Here is a 21,374-nt window from a genome sequence, read left to right on the forward strand (position 1 = left end):
AGATAGATGTGCCCTCCTCAAACAGATTTTAAGAGAGCAAAAAATGTGCCGGCCTTCAGTCACACAATGATTGTGTATCTTTCATACCAAAAGAGACTGCAAAGGGAATCTGTGCGCTATGGAAACTCAAGGAAAAATACAAAGTTCATATGGAAACTCATAGGTGGAGGAACAATAACCTGTATGCTGAGATTTCAAAAAGGACCTGTGCTCACTTGAAAGGTAAGTTATGTTTTCCAAGAAAAAACAGTAAAAGTGAATAAATATTAGCATTTAACACAGCAAAAAATTTCCAAGAGTTGTTCAGTGAATGCCTTCCTACAAAATGTCATTTCTTTGCATAAGCACATTATTCAGTTGTCTTCACTTCCTCCTGCTCACCAGCTACGCTCAGATTTTTTTTTTCTTTCTGAACTCACTACCGTGAAACTGCGATTTTCATTTCTGCTGCAAGAAGATTTTGCATGCTTGTCTTAAACAAAAAAGGACAACTACAGCTCTAAGAGGATGCTAAAAAAGTCTCTTCTGTGTGGGAGCTTCCTTTGTGGCAGGAAGCAGAACCTCTGCAAATACTCTCCCCTTAATGTGACCCTATTGTGCAACTAGACCATGCACTGCCCTGTACAGGAAAGTAAGTGTTTCCTTTCCAAAAGATTGTACTTTAAATAACTTGTTTTGTTACAGAAACTGTAAGTAAAATACTTTTGTTTAACACAGTTAAAATAACCACTGCTAAAAGACGCATAACTTTGGGGATCTTTTTTATTTTAATTGCACTGTATTCTGTTTGGGACAAGGACTTTTTAAAAGTAAAATTCTCCTGTGAGGATAATATAAACTTTAAAGTGGGAAACCAAATTGCAGTCTTTAATGATGATGATGATGATGATGATAATAATAATAATAATAATAATAATAATAATAATAATAATAATAATAATAATAATAATAATGCTCTAATGTATCTTTATTTCTGTGTTTTGTTCAGACCATCTTGGAAATGTTGATTTTTATAGACACAGGTCTGCCAGCAAGCAGCTGTCAGAAAGTGACTTGAGTTCACCTAAAAACTGGGACCAGATCAGGACAGTATTGCTGACAGGTGCTGCAGCACCAATACCTTTTCATAGGGATGTTGCTTAGAGGGAGAAATCTGCAAATTCTTAAGACTTCCATAAAATAAACCAGAAAGAAGTTTGCTTTAACATTTTTGCTATGCTTTTGCCAAAAGCTTCAGTGTCCGCAAAGCAAGCTGCACAATGTGAAGTTCGAAGTTCCTGCTTTGCATTCACAGACAAGTGGGTAAGCAAGCTACGTAGTTGGAAATGCGCTATCCTCCTCTTAAACTAGAATTTACATGGCACGTTGTTAGTAAGTTAAAGATCTCTTACCTTGGACATCCAGTCAATAGCTAAGAGATTTTTTTATCTTGTTCACCATACTTTTAATTACCAGCTGAAAGTCTCTTATTGGGCTACCTTTACTCTTCCTCCACACAGGGCAGTATGCACGATTAGATGGTTTGTCTTTTCCAGCTCCTCCCCCCAGATCTAGCAGTGAAAAACTGCCTCCTTCCTGAGAAGGAAACTCTTAATCTGCTTAAGTCTAAATAAAACTTAACATTACACAGTAAAGACAAAAATAGCAAATAGCACTTTTCATATGTAGCCAACTATTTTCAATGGCTCTGAAATATTTACAGGGTTTTATAAAATACCATTCACAATGGCATAAAGTTCAGTGGATGGAGCTGGTTCATTACAGCAGGACTTACATCACAGACAGCATTTTGTAACCTGGCATAAGCCAACTTGTCAGACCTGCTAGTTGTCCTTGGTGTAAACAGACAGCTTCCTGCCTTTTCTCTACACACCACTAACAATTTACTGACTATTCTCTTTGGCATTGCTCAGTTTTTACAATCAGTAAAATAAGAGATTCTTCTTTCCCAGATTCCTCGTTCCAGTTACAAAAGGCACTCTGGTGAACTCTGGTTAGCTTTTAAAAGGAGGATACTGCATTTCCAAAAGGGACAAACACCGCTGATACATACAAACACAAATAAACTTACCTCCTGTAAAGTCACAGACCAAATACTGCTTTCAACCATTGGTGTAAAGACAGTGAAAACAGGATATAAAATAATTTTTAATACCAACAAAGACAGCCAAAAAAAAAAAAAGTTGCTGATTCTTCAGTGGGATTTTGGTGCTGAGTTTTAAAGAGGCTATACTCCAGCTTCCATCACACACTTGGACGGAAAGAAGGCAGTAAATTTGAAAGCAGTAGGCAAGCCTCAGCTCAGGAAGACTGAAAGGCTGAACTCCACCCTCTGCTCCCTTCCAGCCAGCACCAAGGAGCAATTCCTGACAAGATTAGTGGCGATGATGCATGCTCTCTGTGCTGCTACTCAAGCAGGGCGTAAAGAGTCACAAACCTTGTTAAGCAATTCAGTGTCACATTTTCTGATGAGCTAACACCCCAACCCCAGATCTTTGGGCATGAACAGATTCTCAATGGTGGAATGAAAACACTGATTAAAATTCACTTTTCTGGATGTGAACAAATGGAAGTCTTCATAAGCCCATCAGAAAGGGCTCTTGATGGCAGAGGAGCTCTGAAGGAAAACCCTGTGAAGCTCTGTCTAGAAACCCAAAAGGCTTTTACAGCAAGCTATCCAGGAAAACCTCTCATGGGAAGCAACACAGAGGCTCCTGGAGGTGCTTTGTGTTTTCTGTTTGTTGACTCAGAAGAAGCATTCCCAAAAGTGCTCCAGCACACTTTTTTTTTTTTAAACCACAAACAAACAATGATCCACATCAAGAGTTATCTTACATTCTTCCTCACAATGGTTACCATTCAGTTACCATGACTCTGAATAAAAATGACCAGTGTATTAATTTTTGCTTCCACTTCAAACACGCAAAAGGCCATTATGTCCAAATTACACATTTATTCAGACAGACAACTTCTCTGTTGCACAACAAGGTCCACAGAGGAAAAGGCGTTTCTACCCTCAGAACAGAACTGTGTGCACAAGAAGGGTCTGCTTGCAAAACTCCAGCCCTTCTTTGTATGGTTATATCCTCTTTATTTTAAATCAAGAAGTCCCAAGCCCAACTCCAGCAATTTCTCATCAGGTCAACACAGAAAAAACCCACAGAATATATAGAAAAATATCAATCTGAATTATATTGCTATTTTTTCTGCACATGCAACTCACTTTTCTTCTTGACTTCTATAGGCAATTTGTAATTTATTTTAACCAAAAAGTCATGAAATTCGGTGACAAACAGCAATTTAGAATATATTTACTTTTGCACCTTTTAAAAATCTATCTGACAAAAATGTGAGTGATAATTTGTTACAAGCAATGGAAAATAAAAGTGGAAAAGTGTCCATAAAAGAATACACTTTTCCTAAATAATACTTGCAAATACAGAAGAAAACAAACACCAAAAATAATGGCACTGTTTAATACTGTTCTTTTGGTAAGTCAAATCACAACCAACATGTAAAATAGGAGCTGGGCAGGAATTCCTGTGGCATGTAACACAGCTCATTGTAGCACATGAATTTAACCTGTCAAGAAAATGTGACTGGTTAATGGCAGGCCACACGTTGCAAAAACAGCCCTCTTCTGGAGCCTCTGGAGAGTTTGGGGTCGGTGGGACTGGAGGAGCGCCCTGTCTGGACATACCCAGCTGCCCTCAGGCAGGAAGCATCTCTTTCCCGGCGATTCACAGGGGGCTGCTCAGCCCCACTGTTCCTGTGCTGGGGAACACCTTTAGGACCCGAGCGCGGGGGACAAGAGGAAGAAGCACGCCGTGCCCTCACACTGCTCTGGTTCACTCCTGGTCTTCCCTGGACGCTGGGGTGAAAGTCAGACCCGCACGCGAGAGCTACATCAGCTCCCGTGAGTTCCCTCTGCACCGCTCACAGCGCATCAGGGATGGACCAGGAGGAGACAGCAGAGCCGCAGGGGCCCCACTGCCATAGCGGCAGCTGCTTCCACCCCAGTGCCACACACGGCCCAGCTCCTACTTTCTCAACAGTCCATCAAGCCATTTCCACCGAGGGCCAGGTCACCGGCAGGTGTCTTACTCAAGACATCCTTCATCATTGCAACTCAGAAGTGCCCGTGTGTCTGTGGTCCTGACAAATCTCTATTGGCAATAAAAACTGTAACACAAAAATGCAAACAACAAAAACTCTTAACGACGATAACTAAAAACTATCAATAGACTGAAAGCCAGTTTCCTTCTTGACCTGTAAGAGGAATATGCTGCAGGGTTCTCCACTCCAGTGATCCCATTCAGGAAACATCCCCTTCCTGGGCAGTAAACCAAAAACTTGTTTTGTTCTGGGAAAAGAAACTGTAAAAACTACCACGATGTAGGCTGTTAGGGCACAGCCCACACAGAGAGCGCACGAGGCCAGAGGGGACCAACAGCAAGCAACGCTGCGCTCAGAGGCAATACTGGCTTTTCTAGCAGCGTGGACTCAGTCCTTCCCCAAACCAAGCCCAGCTGGGCAAAGTCTAGCACCGATGGTGCCAAAATGAAATGCATTTCTAAACACATGGGCTGCAGAGTGATAATTTAAGGGACAAGCAAAGTTGGCTCCCCACTTTCTGCCTGCGAGGACCACACAGCTCGCGTTTCTTGCTGCCCTTTGGAAACACTCTTGAAATGTCGACTCCTACCAACCTCAGCTTGACACATTAATAAAATCAAACAAGCAAGACAAGGAACAGAGAGCACTTACAAGCATTTCTTCATGACACCCATCAGCTGAAGAATGCGTCCGAACTTTGAACTTAATATGCAACTAACCAGTTATGGGGACTCTCTAATCACAGCATCGCTAAGAGGATCAGACCCAATCGAGCTTCATAAAAAAATCACACAGTGAGTTTCAAACATGCAAGCCAAAACCCCAGGCTGTGATCTTGACTGTGACAGTGACTCACATAAACAGTGGCCAAAGAGTCACTTTCTAGATCCTCATTTGCAGCTTGGGGATAATGTTCTTTACCGTCCATTGCCCAAGATTAACTAGTTAATATGCTTCCACAGAGCTTTAAAGAAGCCGTATTTGTTTTCAAAGTATTATTTTAATTCCACAGTACTATAAGTGAACCACTGGAAAAATACTTAAGTTAATCAACAGCAAGCTGTGTTCTTTTCTAAATAGGTCATACTCACTACTGGCTCTCGGCTGCTACAGCAGTCCCAGTTCTCACAAGCAATAAAATCTACACCCTTTGACATCAAAAGATCTATGCTCAAAACAATTTTTCACAGGTAAACAGTTTTTTTTTTTTTAAAAAGGTCAGTTTTACTTTCTCTGTACCTGTAACTCTACCTTGTCACATTTATGAATTATGGCATAGTCTCTCACTACAGTTTTTTATAGTGTGGTTTTCTGAACACGCTGCACTTGTCTTACATTCACAGACCATGTAAACCTGTTGCACCCTGCATGATTATTTACTATCACTCCTGGTAGACTCCGTACCAATTGCAATGTCACTTAACATATTAAGGCACAATGAAGAACAGCAAGAAAACAGTACAGGTATATGTAAGCAATGTCACTTCCCAGATAACCTGGGCAATGGGCAGTAAAGTGCTTCAGCTCTGGCAGCTTCACCTAAAGAAAACTGGATTTTCTAAAACAGGGTAAGCAATAAATGGATCTTGAACACTAAGTGAAGTATATGCCAAGAGGCAGAGCCTCCATCACACAAAAATCTATGGCAACAGAATGTAGCAGTGACAATAAAAGCAAATACATTGGAAAGATAAGCAATGCTGATCCAAAATTAAAGAACTATTCTTTTTGGTGAACTATCAAGCTATCATATTAATAACTGAACCTTTATTTCTCTGCTGCTTTAAAGCAGGATATTTATTACTATTAATTCTACTGCAGTAGTACCTTGGGACCCCAGGAGAGTTCTGGGTGCCACAGTACTAAGCATTATATTAACAAAAAATTACTAACGCTTGGTATAAACAGAGATGAGTAACAAGGATCATATCAGTCAAGGAAGAGTTCATCTTCCAAAAGTCTCTGTGGATGCCACTGCACACAGCTTGCGCTAGAACAATGTGTATTTTCTCCTTTTTGTGTCTGTAGCTGAGAATCACCCTTTGTTTCTGCGTCTCATGAAGATCTCCCGTAAAAGTGCAACAGCAGGAGAGTTACCTACAAACATATAAACTGAAAGAAGAAAAATATTATATGTGGCTACTTGCAGATGTCTTGAGAGTTACAAATTGTGACTGAAATATTCCTGGAAAAAACACAAAGTCCAAGAGTTCAAAGTGCTTGTTCAAGAAAGGGGATAAGTTTCACCTACCACTTAACTTCCCTAAAGTCTGCATCGGCATATCCCAGAGAGGTGAGCGCGGTACATGCACCTCTGCTTAACTGCTGGAACCGGGTCACTCCCCACGAGATTAAGCCAATGAAACAGGTTCCCATATAGCATCTCCCATACCTTGTATCTGTCCATAGGATCTTCCTGCTGCAGCTGACTCTCTCGCATTGTTTGGTACTCTCTCTCATATTTCTTCAGCTTTTTTGTTGGCACCTGTGGAACAGATTTGGAAAACATGCATTTAAAGATTAGAAGAACACCTGAATGGCTGTCTGAAAGCTCTCCTTGCAAATGGGAAGCCAAGGAAGTGCTGGAAACCCACTGCTGAATGAAGTCGCTCCCCGTTGTGCCCCCTTCCCTACTCAGCAAGCCATTTCAAACACTTACCAATACAGTTCATATCAACAGAAATCTTTCTGTCCCTATTGCTGTTAATTATTCAAATATTTAAAGGAAAACAAGAGTGAAGTGGAGACATTTTGATAAGAGTAACAAGAAATAAAAAAGCATGAACAACAGGAGTGAGAGAACAGGGAAGAGGAAAATATGCTTTGATATGTATGATTCACCAAAACAATGCCTTAGCAAGAAAACAGTTAAAAGTTAGATTAGAAGAAAGGAGTGTTCATACAAAAGAACTGGACAATTCCCTGGGGGAGATCCGAGTCATGGTTTTTATTGCTGAAAGAGTCTTAATGTCTAAATTCTAGTTTGTGACCAATGCCCTCATGAAGTCTGGCATCAGACGACTCCTAGGCAGAGGTGGAGACGCTGCAGTGCTCGCTTCCAGCCGCAGCAGGGAAACAGTGAGGCGACTACACAGAAATCACAAGCAAATTCGGTAAACAACCATGCAGAAAGGTCAAATCCCAGACAGCTTGATTCTGGGAAAACACAGCTTCAACTTAAAACAAGGTAAACAAAGAACACCTGTGTTCTTTTAAAGAAAGCATGGATCCTCTGCTTTACTTTCACCCTTTAATTGGGTACACAGTGCTGTATGAGTGATCCCATCTCTCTCTGGAGACCTTTGATAGCATTACTCTGTCCCCACCGTACAACAACAAGAAGCCAGCCCTGCTAAGTGTCGGTTCATCTGCTGGCAGCCAGAGAGATCCCTAACGCTATGTACCATCATGACTTGCAAACATATGCTTTTCCTGGATCTGTTATGTATCTAGCTGTTCCTCTTGCCTATATTGATTGTGTCTAGCTGACTCCTGGTGTGAGGACATGCCACTGTCACCTTGCCTTAGGGCAAAAAATCACTGCCAATGAGCAGAGATATGTGTTTACATGTAGTTTTGGTGTTGTTTTCCCTTTATTGGTTTTTGGCCCAATACCTCCTTCCTCTGCAGTACAGGAAGGGACCAAGCAAGTGCTTGGTGTCACTGCAGAGGCCTCTGGGAGGTACAGGTAGAAAATGTGAAACCCATGATCTGCGAAGCACAGTGCACAGGGAGCACTAATAAAGCAGCACTAATGCCCACAGTTACTGTTGAAATCTTAAACCAATGCCCCCCAAAGAAAGCAAAGAGAAAATGGTAAACATAAAAACATGAAGCACTTTGGACAAACATACAAGATAATTTCATTTTGATGACACTTAATAGTGCAAAACACAATGAAATGAAAATTACTAAATCAGAGATGCTTTTTACATTTCAACTGAGCAACACTCAAGATGCAAACCCAGCCCGTTTTGTCTTAGCTGCAACTGTTGAGGCTACTTAATATTCAAGAACAAGAACTCATTTCAAAGTAGTACTCTAAATGAAGTGAACAAATCACACATCCAAAGCCTGATCTATTCCCTCCTTCCACGATGCTTACTGGGATCTTATTCAGAGAACCAGATCAAGGCTCCCAGGCTGGGGTGTTACGAGGACACCCTCCAAACCCAGTTCTCCCGTGCCGTCGTGGAGTTTTGTGCTCCGATATGCAACCAGCAGAAAATGAAGATAAATACGAGGGAGACATTGTGGTGCAGTATGGCAAAAAGGTGCAATAGATGTAACTTAGAAGATGATCTGTTCAACCAAAGGTTTTCCTGATTCTTGACGCTTTTCATTAAAGCCTTTAAAGTACACATAAGAACAAAGTCTCACTACATAGACAGAGAGACAAGCCTCCCATTCACACAGCTGCATGAATATTTCAGTAGGAATCCCGCCGTCTGAAGGAACAGGAGATGTAAGATAGATTTTTTGTTTGTGTAAGTAGGGAGAAAAGAGTGGAAAGCAAAGGTAAAAATTGCACAGTCACAATCCTTTCCCCTCCAACAGTTCCCCCATGCTTCCGTGAGTGGTGCTGTGTGCCTCAGCCTGGCACTGAGTGTTGGGGACTGCCTCCACTGACCACCGCAGTGATCCACCAAAGGCTTCACCTTTACAGCTGCCTGGAGCAGCACCCTCCTTTTCGGTTTAACCACAAGATTCGCTTAAATTACTCGTAAACAAAAACTGTAGTTCTCTCTATAATCCAGGAGATACAGGCAAAATGCAGCATAAAGGTAAGTAAGTAACTCTTAATGAGAGAGCAAATGGGATATAAAGCACCGCTGTGACCCAAATGCCTACGCTGAGCAGCGTGCCACAGCTGTCCCTCACCAGGCTGAGCCTGTGCATGAAGAGATGACTGCTGCTTCTTGGTAACACAACCTCACATGCAGCCACCAGTGGCGTGCAGCTCTTCTCGCTCGTTTTTTAAATGTTAATTTTTTTAAAGCTGCCTGAGAGCAGCCTTATTTCTCTGGTTTCACCTCATATTCTCTATTGAGATGAGGCAGAATTTAACTTGCCCAGAGTCTATCTGGCACTTAATCATTTGCCTCGACAACACCAGAAACTAATCTGAACATGTCACATCAAAAACGTTGTGATGAGCAGGGAAGAACAAGAGTCAACTGCTTCATTTAACTCTGCTCTCTGCCATCTTCACAGTCCCCATTTCCACTTGCTGACAATTCACAACCATTTCTTAATGCCTGGTAACTCTTCCCACCAGCCATGCCCACCTATATGTTCTCCTTTAATTTCTTAAATTTTAATTCATAGCTGTGAGTAGGACCAAGTGTAGGTTCTCTGTGGCTGTATGAGGGGTAAGGTCCCTCTTTCACCACTATGGGAGCTATCCATGAACGCTGCAGCCGTGGCCTGGGATAAGGGGCATGCCTGGTATGCTCTCCAGCAAGTGAAGAGCTTGGCATCACTTTCTTACCAATATTAACAGTAAGTAATACCTGAAACAGGGATCAAATCACAAAAAATGTAAGCATCAGGGTGTAAGGGAGTATGTTGTGACACAGAAAACAGGTTCTGTGCTTGCTGAAAGAACATCGTGACTTATGCATGTTACTACCTACTTATGCTACGACCTTGTCTTAACTGGACAGTAGTACTTAAACAGAGAGACAGTCTGTCTTAAGGGTTGGGGAAGGGGGGGAAATTCCTATTAGAAAACCAGTCCATACTAATCCACTTATCCCATAAAATATAAACTTGAGCAGGTATGCTTAATAACTTTGGCAGGGACTATGCTTCACTGTTATTGTCTATTCAGCCACATTACTCAAAGGAGTTTGATAATTTATTACAGCATATTCTTCTGGGTATGCACTGATAAACAAACAAACAAAAATATTTAAAAGACCATTTCCATATTCCCCAGTTTAATTCCCTGAAATGGTCTGTGAATTCAACAAGGGACTTCTCTGTAAGCCCTTTCATAAGTAAGTGCATAGTGCTATGCTTCAGTATTCATGGATTGCTCCTGAACAAAGTGTGCTCATAAATTTTCTGTAAAAGCTTTTGCAATACTGATTTCTTCTTTCTTTAGCACCATGGGCTATATTGGCTAGAACTGATGATTATCAAATTTAGGAGACTCTTATGGTTTATAAACATAGCTCATCTGTTTATCTCAGTATCTTACTTCCTTGACTTGTTTTATTTTATTGTGTTCAAGTGTAAAATTATGTCACAACTAGTCGTATGTAGAGAAAAAGCCACACAGAGCACGTTAGTAAAACATCCACACAGAAGAACTGAACAAGCAAAATGTCTTTCTGAAAATAACCCACAGACTAGTGCACTGAATGCTCAAAGGACTCACTGCAGTGAGGTGATACATGGCAGGTGAGAAACAAAAATACTTTTGTTTTTAGCTGCCCCCCTGTTCAGACAGGGTTGGAAAGATCTGCTTCACCTTCTCTGGCAACCCTGCGCAAGGGCAGCGTGCCGAGCATCGGCATCCACTCAGCTCCAGGAGACCTTTCCCTCATTCTGCAATTTCTTTAGCTGTTTACAGACAGTTCAGCCTGACCTTGCTGGATTAATAAATCACACACCTATGACTCCTTCCTCCGAAATGTTTTATTGCTCTAATGAAGCATGAGCACTCAGAGGAGGTAGTTATCATTATGTTCATTTGACAGCCAAGGAAATGGAAGCAGAGATGTAAAATGATTTCCTGAACATATTGAAAAGACAGCCAGAGGCTGATCCAGACAGAAAAATCCTATTACCTGATTTCTAATTTCCAGCACCGCCACAATGCCAGACTGAGCAGAGTATCTCTCTCCCAGATCCCCACTTCTTTTCTCTATCTAGCACTGCATAAACACTCCAAAAATATATTGTCCCATCACACTAACCATGTAGCCAGTATTCCATGATCTCTGCACTCTTATTTTTTCCCCTTTAGTTCTCACCTCAATGTGGAAGAAAAAAAAAAAAAGAAAAAAGCCAATTAACAAAACACGCGATGCTTTCCTTTCCCATTCTTTGAAGCAGGCGACTTCATTTTCTGTTTCACTGGCAACTTCATTTTCTGTTTCACTGGCGATGGACTTGCTTAGTATTTCAAGATTGAGGCAGGGGCCTTGCATCCCTCCAAAGGCAGGGTTACACTCTGTGCTGATGACCGACGTGGGAGACTGCCAAGCTTGCTTTGGGCGAGCACTGATAGCAACCACAGACACTGGCTGCAGCCCAGCTTCCCTTTTATCCATCCATCTCACACAGCTCAGGCTGCGATCCCCATGATAAGCCCGGGATCTTCCCACTGCTGCAAAGCAGAACCATTTCCAAGCACACGTGATGCCTGGGGGCACGGCTCAGGTGGCAGGACCAGCCTGAGCTCAGCCTGAGCTCACCCAGACTTGGCTCAGCCGTTGCGCACAGCCAGGAGTACCAGCTGCAAGAGGCTCTCACAAACCACTGTTACATGTGCCCCTCTTGAGGAGATCCAAGTTACGCTTGTGCTTCCTTAATTTTCTTCACGTTATGATTTAAAACAATATTAAAAACAAGTTAATTTCAAAATGATGTTTGGTTCTGCCAAACGTGTCACATGAAGACTGTAAGCTTTGAACAGAACCTCAGCAGATTAGTGACAACAAATTTCAGATCACATGCATCGTCTTAGTTCACACTCGAAGCTGTAATATCAATTTCTTCTAGTTACTACTTCATATTCAAGAGACAACTAAATCAGGCTCAAGGAAGGATAATATGGCTCTATTTAAACACTTCATTAGACCAAATTAAGGCTTTAATGTAACAAAAACATACGAAGAAACTAACTCAGTGCTCTACTGGTCTGTGCAGTCATTGCTATGCAGAACTGTACCATCCTTTTCTTAAAATGCAGTTGCCTAAAGGCACAAAGAACTATCTTGCAATGTCTGTCACTGGCAATAAGATTCAGAAGTAGATAAGCAATTCATTTTTCTTTTGGGAGGATGCAGTGATGGAAAAGAAAGGACAAAACCCACAGTAATATGTTGACACAACAGACTCCTCTCTTGGATTAGACTTTAAAGGGGGTGAGTGGGATGTCATATTTAGATATTATGCAATACAATCTGAACAACTGTATCTCCAATGAGATATTAGCCACAAGCCTTAAGTCTGAGAGGAAAAAGAGCAAAACATAATTTCTCACAGAACTCTATTTGTGCTGGGTAGAGTACAGAGAAGAAAACCTGCAGCATTCATTTACAGAAAAAAATGTAGGGATTACAATCAGCTGCTACCTAAAGAAAATTCACAAGCTGGAGCACAGCTTGAAGAATGCCTATTTCTCCTTTTGTCACCGTGCAGTGAAGGGCTTGCTGATAACAAGCTGTTTCACCGCAGGTTTGAAATCAAGTGGAACAGCCCTCATCAGCGTTTTACCTAGCTACAGCATTGCATTCAGGACCCAGACATCCCCTGCTCTAAAACACACCACAAATTTCATTAAACATCGTCTAACCGCTGGTTTGGGGGCAATACAATCAAAAAGTTTTTGTGAAGCAGCCTCTCAGACACCATCAGGTTCTAGCATTATCCTCATCACAGCCTGGCTTTGGGCAAGCTTGTAGCACAAAGCCTGCGGTGCTTGGGCTGATTAGCCATTTCTCATCTCAGCGGATAAAGGTGGGTCCACAGTGCTGTTATTCCGCTCAAGCTCGCATGTTGCATGCAGCACAATAAAAGCCCCATATGTCAGATGCTATTTTATCATCTCCACTGGCAGGAAGGAGATGTTCCCTCAAATTCCTTGGAAACGTACATTGTGTTGGAGAGGTTGTCTGCTTAATGCGTGCCTGTCTGAATGCCTGCTGCAGAACGGCGTCTCCCTCCACCTCGCGTTTGGAAAAAAGAACTGACAGAAATGCTCTTTTTGTATCAGCAAAGCAGCTTGCTCCACACTGGCACACCTAAGTACCCCTTCCTTGCAGGGTGAGAGTTTTCCTCCTTCTGCAAGTCACCTCCTTGCCAGCTCTGTAGGTGTAAGACCTCCTGCAGAGAATCTTCAGGATAACACAAACCCAATTTGAAAGCTGGCTGGAGGCAAAGGAAACCAAGCTTTGCTGTGAATTTTTATTTAAATCTTCCACAGGTCCCTTATCAAAACATCTTGATTGCAACTGAAACCCCCACAGGAATTTATAAAAAGGGGAAAGGCAGGTTGCAAAATTTACAAAGCCCTTGCATAGTTTACTGTGATTCAAAATGGCAGCGGCCTCAGTCAGTGACACTGGATGATTTCCAACACCAGATCCTTTTGTCAGATTTTAATCTCTACAATGTTATTTCCATTCATCTAAACCTGCTGAACCTGGCATAACATATTATTCTTCCATAGCCCTGCTGTTTAAAGATCTGCTTAGTTAGGCTCAGTTAACAATACAGTTAACTAAGTTAAAAGAGGAATCTGAGACCGAGAGATATTCAATAAGCCTCACTATACAGCAATCCAGTGGCAACACGGGTAAAGAGAACGAAATTCAGATTCCCTCAACTGTAGCTCTGAAAACCAGCGTGTACTTTTGCACTCACCACAGTGCTTGTGTTTGAGAGGTTTGAGAGGCACATATATTGACTGCAGGAGAATCTGCATTAAAAAAAACAACAAACCAACCAAAAAACGGCTCAAGGAAAGGATGTTCTGCCTTGTGGCAGAGATTCTTCAAAACACTCCTCTTCAAAAATTCATTTTAACTTTGAGATATGCAGGGCTTATTATCCACTTCAATTCTATTTGTTTTAGGAAAAAAAAAAAAAAAAGACACACCCTAAGTGGCTTAAAAGCAGTGCTTGGAAATGGCTGATTAGTTTATATACTTGCAGCTGATGTCTAACAGCTCACCCAGACAAAAAGTGCTTCCTCTTGCACACAGATAAGGGCTTTAGCATTGAGATGCACACTGGGAAATGAAATGGCTATATCCACTTTGTCAGCAAGCACCCATTTTGCATTTAAATTGGCTCTGGTCAACAGGGATACTGTGGTTAAGGATACCAATATTTGAAACATTCTGGATGGAAAATATACGTGTACAGGTAATTTCTATTATCCGACATAACTTAAAGAATGCCTGAACAATGAGATATCTGCTACAAAAGACTATATAGGGTAAATGAAACTACCTATATATCTTCAGGACACAGATTAAGATCAGATAACTGGGGAAACTGACACTCCGACCATCCATCTGGGACAAGGCCCTGCTCTGTAAATACAGTTATTATGAACAGCAGCAGTTTTTCCATCACAGAATTTATTCATTGGTTTGTACCTCATAACGTAACAGTTCCAAATGATTTTGTGTGTCTTACATACATCTTTTGGTATACAGCATTTGGCACTAAAGGTTTTACATGTATCATCGGTGACTGTGCAAAGTCAGACCGTCAGCTCTGCCCCACTTTGAGGTACATCATTCATTCTGATTTAGAGCCGCCCACATCAATTTTAGAGCTATGGTCGTATTTCTTGGCACATCACAGCAATAGAAGAGAAGGGCAAGCAGGAAGACAAGTGCAGTCTTCACTGCCATCCCTGTGATAACAGAATCAGAAATTCAGGAAAAAATCCCCAGGGATTTTCTTGCATCACTTCGCAAAGAAACAACCTCTCTTAGCTACACCGTGTTAGGGTTCACTGTCCAACCTTGTTTACCCTGTAACTAACACAGACCTATCCCACAATCACAATTATGGGAAATTGCTGACACACGGCTTGCAACGGGTCAGTAACCAGATTCAAAATATTGGTCTTATCAAGGCTGTAAAACCTGTCACATTGAACATATTTAGTCCACAGAGTCCACAGCTTTCAGCTAATAAGCCCCCAGCTGAATACCTCTTCTGAAACCTGCCACAAGACTGGTGAAACCAGCTGTCTGTCAGACTAGATTCTGACTCTGTCGAGTTCTCGAGTCACATCTTGTCTCCTGTCACACTCCATCCCCAGCACCAGATGAAAAAAAATTCTGCTTCCTGAGATGGAGGATGGGTGCTAGATCACAACTCCGAACCATATGCCCAGGTAAGATATATTCATCAGTAAAGAACCTCGCGTTCTATGTGTTAATATTATTTTAGATCAATTCTATGTCACAGTGTCAAGAAAATTGCAATGCTGTCACACTTTAAATTTGCATCTTTAAAATCACCATCAGGCTTCTCTGATGTGTAGTGAGGTCCTTGATGCTAAAACACATTTCATTACTTTTACAAATATTTCAAACCCACAAGTCACTAAGAGCAATTACTTTTTAGTGCATTACTCCACTAGCAGAAAATACATAGCTTTTCTATATTAAAGCTGAACCATTATATACTTACATTCAGGGCTCCACAATCCCTTCTGCTATATCAAATACTTTTATCTGTATTTCAGCAACTAACACAACCTTTACCACACCTTCTCAAAAGCCTTGCCTTTTTACTCCTTGCCCAGCTCCATAAACACAACTGCTAAAACCCTAAAAAAAAAAAAATAAAAAATCTTTAAAACCGCACATTAAATGATCAGCATTTTGAAAATACAAGTGGGACAGTGTCCAACTTCCAAGGTATCAGAAACGCTCACTGAAGCATGGTACAGCATTTTAGTCTGATAACTAATCCTTGCCCTGCTCTGTTATCTCTCTAATCCTTCATCTGCCAAGGTGGTTTCCTCTATGCTTTTAATGAGGCTTCAGGTTTTGCCATATTTGCACCTTTCAGCCTCTGTGGTACCTGCAGAATGCCTTGGCATGGAGCTGGCAGGTAACTGGAGGAAGGGCAGGCCAGGAGAGTTTGAAAACACTAGTCAGCCATTAATGTAGTGTAAGCAGCTGCTGGAGAGCATCCCTGGGGATGGAAATGCACAGCAACACTGCATGCCAGCCCCAAGAGATATAAAGCGGGCGTATCGATTCGCAAACCTGTATGTACGAGGCTGCTTTTTGTTTTTTTAAACCTTCTGCTGTTTCCACTGCCCTAGCCATAGTTCCACCACCACTCCCAGCACTACTGGCTGAGTTTGCCACTTCACCTGTGCGGAGACCTGCGCTCATCCATTATGTCTAGCTGAGACCCTGTCGGGCTAATTAATTACCAATGAACTTGAGACCTTCTACTTTATCATCTAGCAGGGAAAATCCCAAGAGCATCTTAAGCACTGACAAAAGCAAGGATTTTGCATCAGGCAGGAGGGGCTGAAGGCAGAACATGAAATGTGGCCGTGCTGCCAACTTCAGCTGGAAAGCCAAGCTGCTGCTGCTGCTGCTGCCACTGAAGAGAGCTCTACAAGAGAAAGAGCTCCCACAGAGGGAGAACAGCCACTTCTTGTGGAAAAGGAAGACAGTTAATATTAGCAGCAACATCTGGCTCCCACCATTTTCACCCTCCGGTACCAGCAGCAGCAGAGAAGCAGCAAGCCCTGTTTTTTTCCTGAGCTCTCTGTTCCAGGTCTCTCTATTCCGTTTCCTGTTCCTCTGGCCATGGAAAGAACGAGACCTTCAGTTTTGGGATAACTGAATTCCGGTTATCCTGTTCCAGTGTTGCCTGACCTGTTCTGGAAGTTCAACCTGAGTGTGGGCCATCTCTGTGTGCTTGCTCTTGCCTATGCACTTAGCTTCTGTGATCTCCAAGGTAAAGAGCAAACAAATATGATATCTTACTTGTACCATATCATAACTTGGAATTACTTTGGTGACTCCACCTTGTAGCAAAAGTACAATGCTTTGTATACACACTGAGCTTTGTCTTGGCACAGCTAACACGCTACTCTGAAATCAAACCATCTGGATTTTTCTTAGCACAAAAGTCAAGCCTACAACTTTAAAACATCAGTGACCGGCATAACCAGCACTCCAGTCAACATAGGTGGCTTTTTTCTTTTTCTTTTTGGTGAGTTCATGTTGACACAGCTAGACAGAAGCAATAAAGAAAAAAGGTGCATATTGAATGGTGCATGAAAGCACAAACTGAACAAGATAAAAACCACTGAAACATATTTTCCAACCTTGGCACTGTCTTTATGCCAAATTCTTCTGAGAATGGGGTTCAAAAAGAATGAAAATAGTTGCAGACAATGAAGACAGAATATTTTTAACCAACACATTCACCTACACAAACTTTCTAACCCATCTTCTAGTAATTAAGAAATTAGGCTTCTATAAAAGGATAAACTGCCTTTTCATCTAGTTTAGCACTCCTCTCAAAGTCGAACATACTGATCATGGAGACACTGACAGAACACTGATAAATACATGCACTTTGCATTTGCTGTGATTACACACAAAGCTTTTGGGTTTGTATACAGCCTTACTAAGGTGTAATGTATTATATTAATGGCCATCTACAAGAAAAGACAAGTGAGGTAAGAAAGCTGAAGGCTTGGAGTTCAGGAGCTTCAGATCTTTCATTTGACCCACTTCACTTTCTCATCTTAGTAGGATGACTACTGTATCTAACAGATTTGAAGTGGCTGTATCAATCTCACCTGACCTACCTCACCTGTGGGGAGAGAAGTAAGTTAAATGCTGCTTTATTCTAATTCAACCATTTCTGCATTTAAATGTTGAACTATGGCCTTACAAAGTAATTCATCACCTGCTCTTCTTTAATTGCAACGGTTCATGCTGATACCCAACACGTTCAAGGTCATTAAAACTAAAGACCTAATAAACCAATAATGTCTAGAAACATGTTTCAAATTTCTTCTCCCAGAGGGGCTTGTAACAACAACAGAAACAGAAACAGAGTTTCTGAAGTGCCCAGAAAAATTTGTATCAATTTTCCTAGAATTCTTTGTAGGAAGAAAATGAGGAAGCTCCAAGACACTGAAATGTCCCACTTTTGAACGTTTAATCACAAAGATTCTGTTCTTATTTCTAAATTGTCTATTTGAGACATTGCTTAAATAATTCTTTCTTCATCCAATGACAGTAAGAGGGCAGCAAGAAATGCTTTCAAACATGAAGAAAAGAGAAAATAAACAGAAAAATAATATAGGTTATTAATTAGGAACAAATAATAACTAAAACTAAATGCAGAAAAAAAGTTTAAATTCTTTCTTGAGTTTTGTTAGGCTGGACTTGATTCTAGAGCATATTGAAAACAAGAGGATTCCTAAGCATTGTTCATATGCATTAATAATTAGACCTCAAAAATAATTAGGATTCAGACAAGTCATAATTGTCCAGAAAATAGCTCAGCTCTGTGGGAAACCAGGCTGCAGGTTTTCAGGCAGAGCAGAAGTACTGACAGAACTAGCAGATGAGATCTCTGGTCCTCTGATGTTCATTTTTAGTAAACCATTAAAACAGTAGAGATTCACACAGACCAGAAGAAAATCCTGTATTACCAGTACTTAGGAACCACAAATCAAACCATCTGGATGACTTTGGTTCGTTACCTGAAACCCACACAAACGCTCTGCAGAGCTGATAAGGATCCAGCCAATAACTAGCGCAGGAACGTAGCTGGTTCCACACCAACATAATTTTATAAACTGTAGGTCCCATTTTATTCTTTACCTACAGGTCTGATTGATAAAAGTAACTTTACAGTTATAAGTCTTCTCTAGCACAGAATTCACTACCACTTGATAGATTTATTAAAAAAAAACCCAACCAAAACCAGCAAAACCCCCAGAAGAGTATCCGATAGCCATAAAGCAAGAATTAAAAAGCTTAGGAAATGGGTCAAAAAGCCATTGTCAAAGGGAATCATTATTCAATGACATTTTTCATTTTTGGTTAATGACATTCTAAAGGGCATCTTCTGGGACTCATAAAAGATCCAGCACTATCAAACATTACATCAGTGTCCTGGAAGTGAAAAATACAGTCCTGGTAATAAAATCTGCAGTTGACACATGGATAGAAAGAGTAGTAACGAACAAGAAGAAGGACCAGAAAATTGCACACATATATTTGAATTCCTGGAAATATCTTACTCAAATGAAACACACCACTGTGCCGACTCCAGACCAAATGTACGCAGGGCTTAACTACAGCACGGAGCAGTAGACCTCCAGCTGTGCTTGAACCCCATGAAGAGATGGGATCAGTCCCCAGAAAGCACTATTTGGACTTTTCCAAAAGTTGGGAAACTTTTCTGCTCTCTGGGAAGAACGGGGGATGGGGGAATGGGAGGCATGTTCTGTGGAAGGAGCCTGCCATTGGCTGGGCAAGACCTAGCTCTTCCTCCACAGCCCTCTCCCTCCCGCCTCACTGCTCGATGGCAAGCTGACCAAAATAATCCTTCAAAAATACGCTAATGTTATTTTTTTTAAAAAGTTTTTAATTGCCTCGGTAGCATTCATAACAGAGCCCCACAAGTAGCTGCACTGGCACCGCTCGGGAGGCCATACATTGTGGTGTGAGCCTGGGAACAAACACTGGTATAGGGAGAAGGGCAGGAAATAACAGACCACCTTTTCAGTGAGAAAAACGTTAACTCGGCTGTCAGTCAGGCTGCAGCAGAACAGCTAATGGGAGCCCTGGGATGCACAAGGGTATGAAAAAGCAAGACGACTAGGGAAGTTTTAACCCTGGATCATCACTGACACCAATACTGGAATACTGCATCTAGTCCTGGGAGATGCAGTTTGGAAAAAAAAAAAATGAAGAGGATGCGGAGCAGAGCCACTGAACTGTTGTGCGGGGTGTAAATGCCTCGCAGCAGGAGGTTTGAGAGCTCAAGCTCCTCAGTTTGCACAAGAGAGCACAGACAGCTGCGTTGGTCACACCATGTAAGTACCTTCATAGGGATAAAATCAGTCATGGTACAGAATGCCGTACTCTGGCACAAAAACGCATGCCAGAGCCAAGATGGGAAGCTGAAACCAGAATGAATCTACATAAGAAGTTAGAAACGTATTTTGAACAGAATTAATAGATTACCATGGAAAATTATGCCTTTTTCCCACCTCTTGTTACACTCAAATGAGAGCTGGATGCTGAAAGAGCTGAAGCTTAGATAATTGAAAGATGAAGATCTGCCTCGCCTTAACCTCTGTGAATCAGTGGGCAGGATGAACCACTTCTCTCACTTCCATGCAATTGAACCGTGATGCCAAACATGGGCTACACAGTGACACTGGCAGACACTGACTGCACACAGAGTGTTTAACAGAAACACAAAAACCATTAGACTGATGTGCACTGATGCAACACCAAAGACCAGGGCTGGGCACAACCCAGCAGCAACTGATGGCTTCTCATGCCATGGGGAGTTCACTCCCATGCCCTCCTGCTTGCCAAACGCCGTGACTGTCCTCTGCCCCGATACCAAAGGTTATGGCTTCACCTTTGACAGTTTCTACTCCGCATTAATAACATACAGCAGCAAAAATGTGCTGCACATGGAAGGTTTAGGACAGCAGAAAACAAATGGGATGCAATATAAAAATAAATAGCCCAAGGTATTTTAGTACCAATGATTAATTTTCATATTTAATAATAAATGAGTGATGAAGGTCAAATCATCATGAACAAGAATAAAATTATATGCCAGCTAGACATTACTGTAATATAAAACATAATGCTGCTTCACCGATTACAAGTTCCACATTTGGGGCTAGATTTGTGTATATGAAACAAGCACTCTGCAAGTTTTATCAGGCGAGCATCTGCTCCACAATCAAGTCTGGTTTTAGTAGCAGGAGGGACCAGGAGCTTACCCACTGGGGGGAAATTATCTCCTCTCTGGCCTAACAATGATTTGTATATGACAGTGGACGTACCGGGGTCTCACACTGTCACTGCAGAAGCTGTGCCAGTTTTCCTAAATATGCTGAAACTCCAAGACTCTAGAACATGGGAAATCCAAGGAAGGAAGAAATTTTTGATGTGTTTAGTTTTAACATCCAAAGGTGTCAACCAAGTCTTACTGAGAAAAAATTGCAGCCAAACTAATATTAGTATAGAAGTTACACTCTCAAATCTAAAATAAATTAGTAAGCAAACTACAGTCTGATACGACGATCCATTTAATCATCTTTATGTGAGCAGTTTCCTTCACCGACTTCAAATCTTGTGAGTTTCAGGGGAAGAAGATAGCATTGTGGGGCTGACTCCTTAAAGCAGAATAAAAATGTAGAATTTTCATAAATAAAAATTCAGGTGGTATTTCATGTTATTTTTACTATTTCACATAAACATGGCTCACTTGATTTTTTGGAGAGACTGAAGATTTGTACTGGTAAAAGAAACTGC

At 41.4% G+C, this 21,374-nt stretch overlaps 1 protein-coding gene across 14 annotated transcripts in view; it reads right to left on the reverse strand.

Moving 5' to 3' along the window:
- The window catches only part of RABGAP1L (RAB GTPase activating protein 1 like), a 265,221-nt gene that overhangs the window by 13,414 nt on the left and 230,433 nt on the right, over window positions 1-21,374 (reverse strand). For 9 of the 14 annotated variants that reach the window (XM_041127540.1, XM_030034313.2, XM_030034309.2 and 6 more), the window contains one exon: window positions 6,509-6,601. In XM_041127540.1, the coding sequence (XP_040983474.1) occupies window positions 6,509-6,601 (93 nt within the window). Of the gene's footprint in view, window positions 1-2,071; window positions 2,097-2,940; window positions 6,229-6,508; window positions 6,602-21,374 lie in introns of those variants that run through there. The other 5 variants (XR_005933627.1, XM_041127542.1, XM_030034318.2 and 2 more) reach the window with 2 other exon arrangements.

Source organism: Aquila chrysaetos, chromosome 12 (genome assembly GCF_900496995.4).
Source record: "Aquila chrysaetos chrysaetos chromosome 12, bAquChr1.4, whole genome shotgun sequence".
NCBI lineage: Eukaryota > Metazoa > Chordata > Aves > Accipitriformes > Accipitridae > Aquila > Aquila chrysaetos.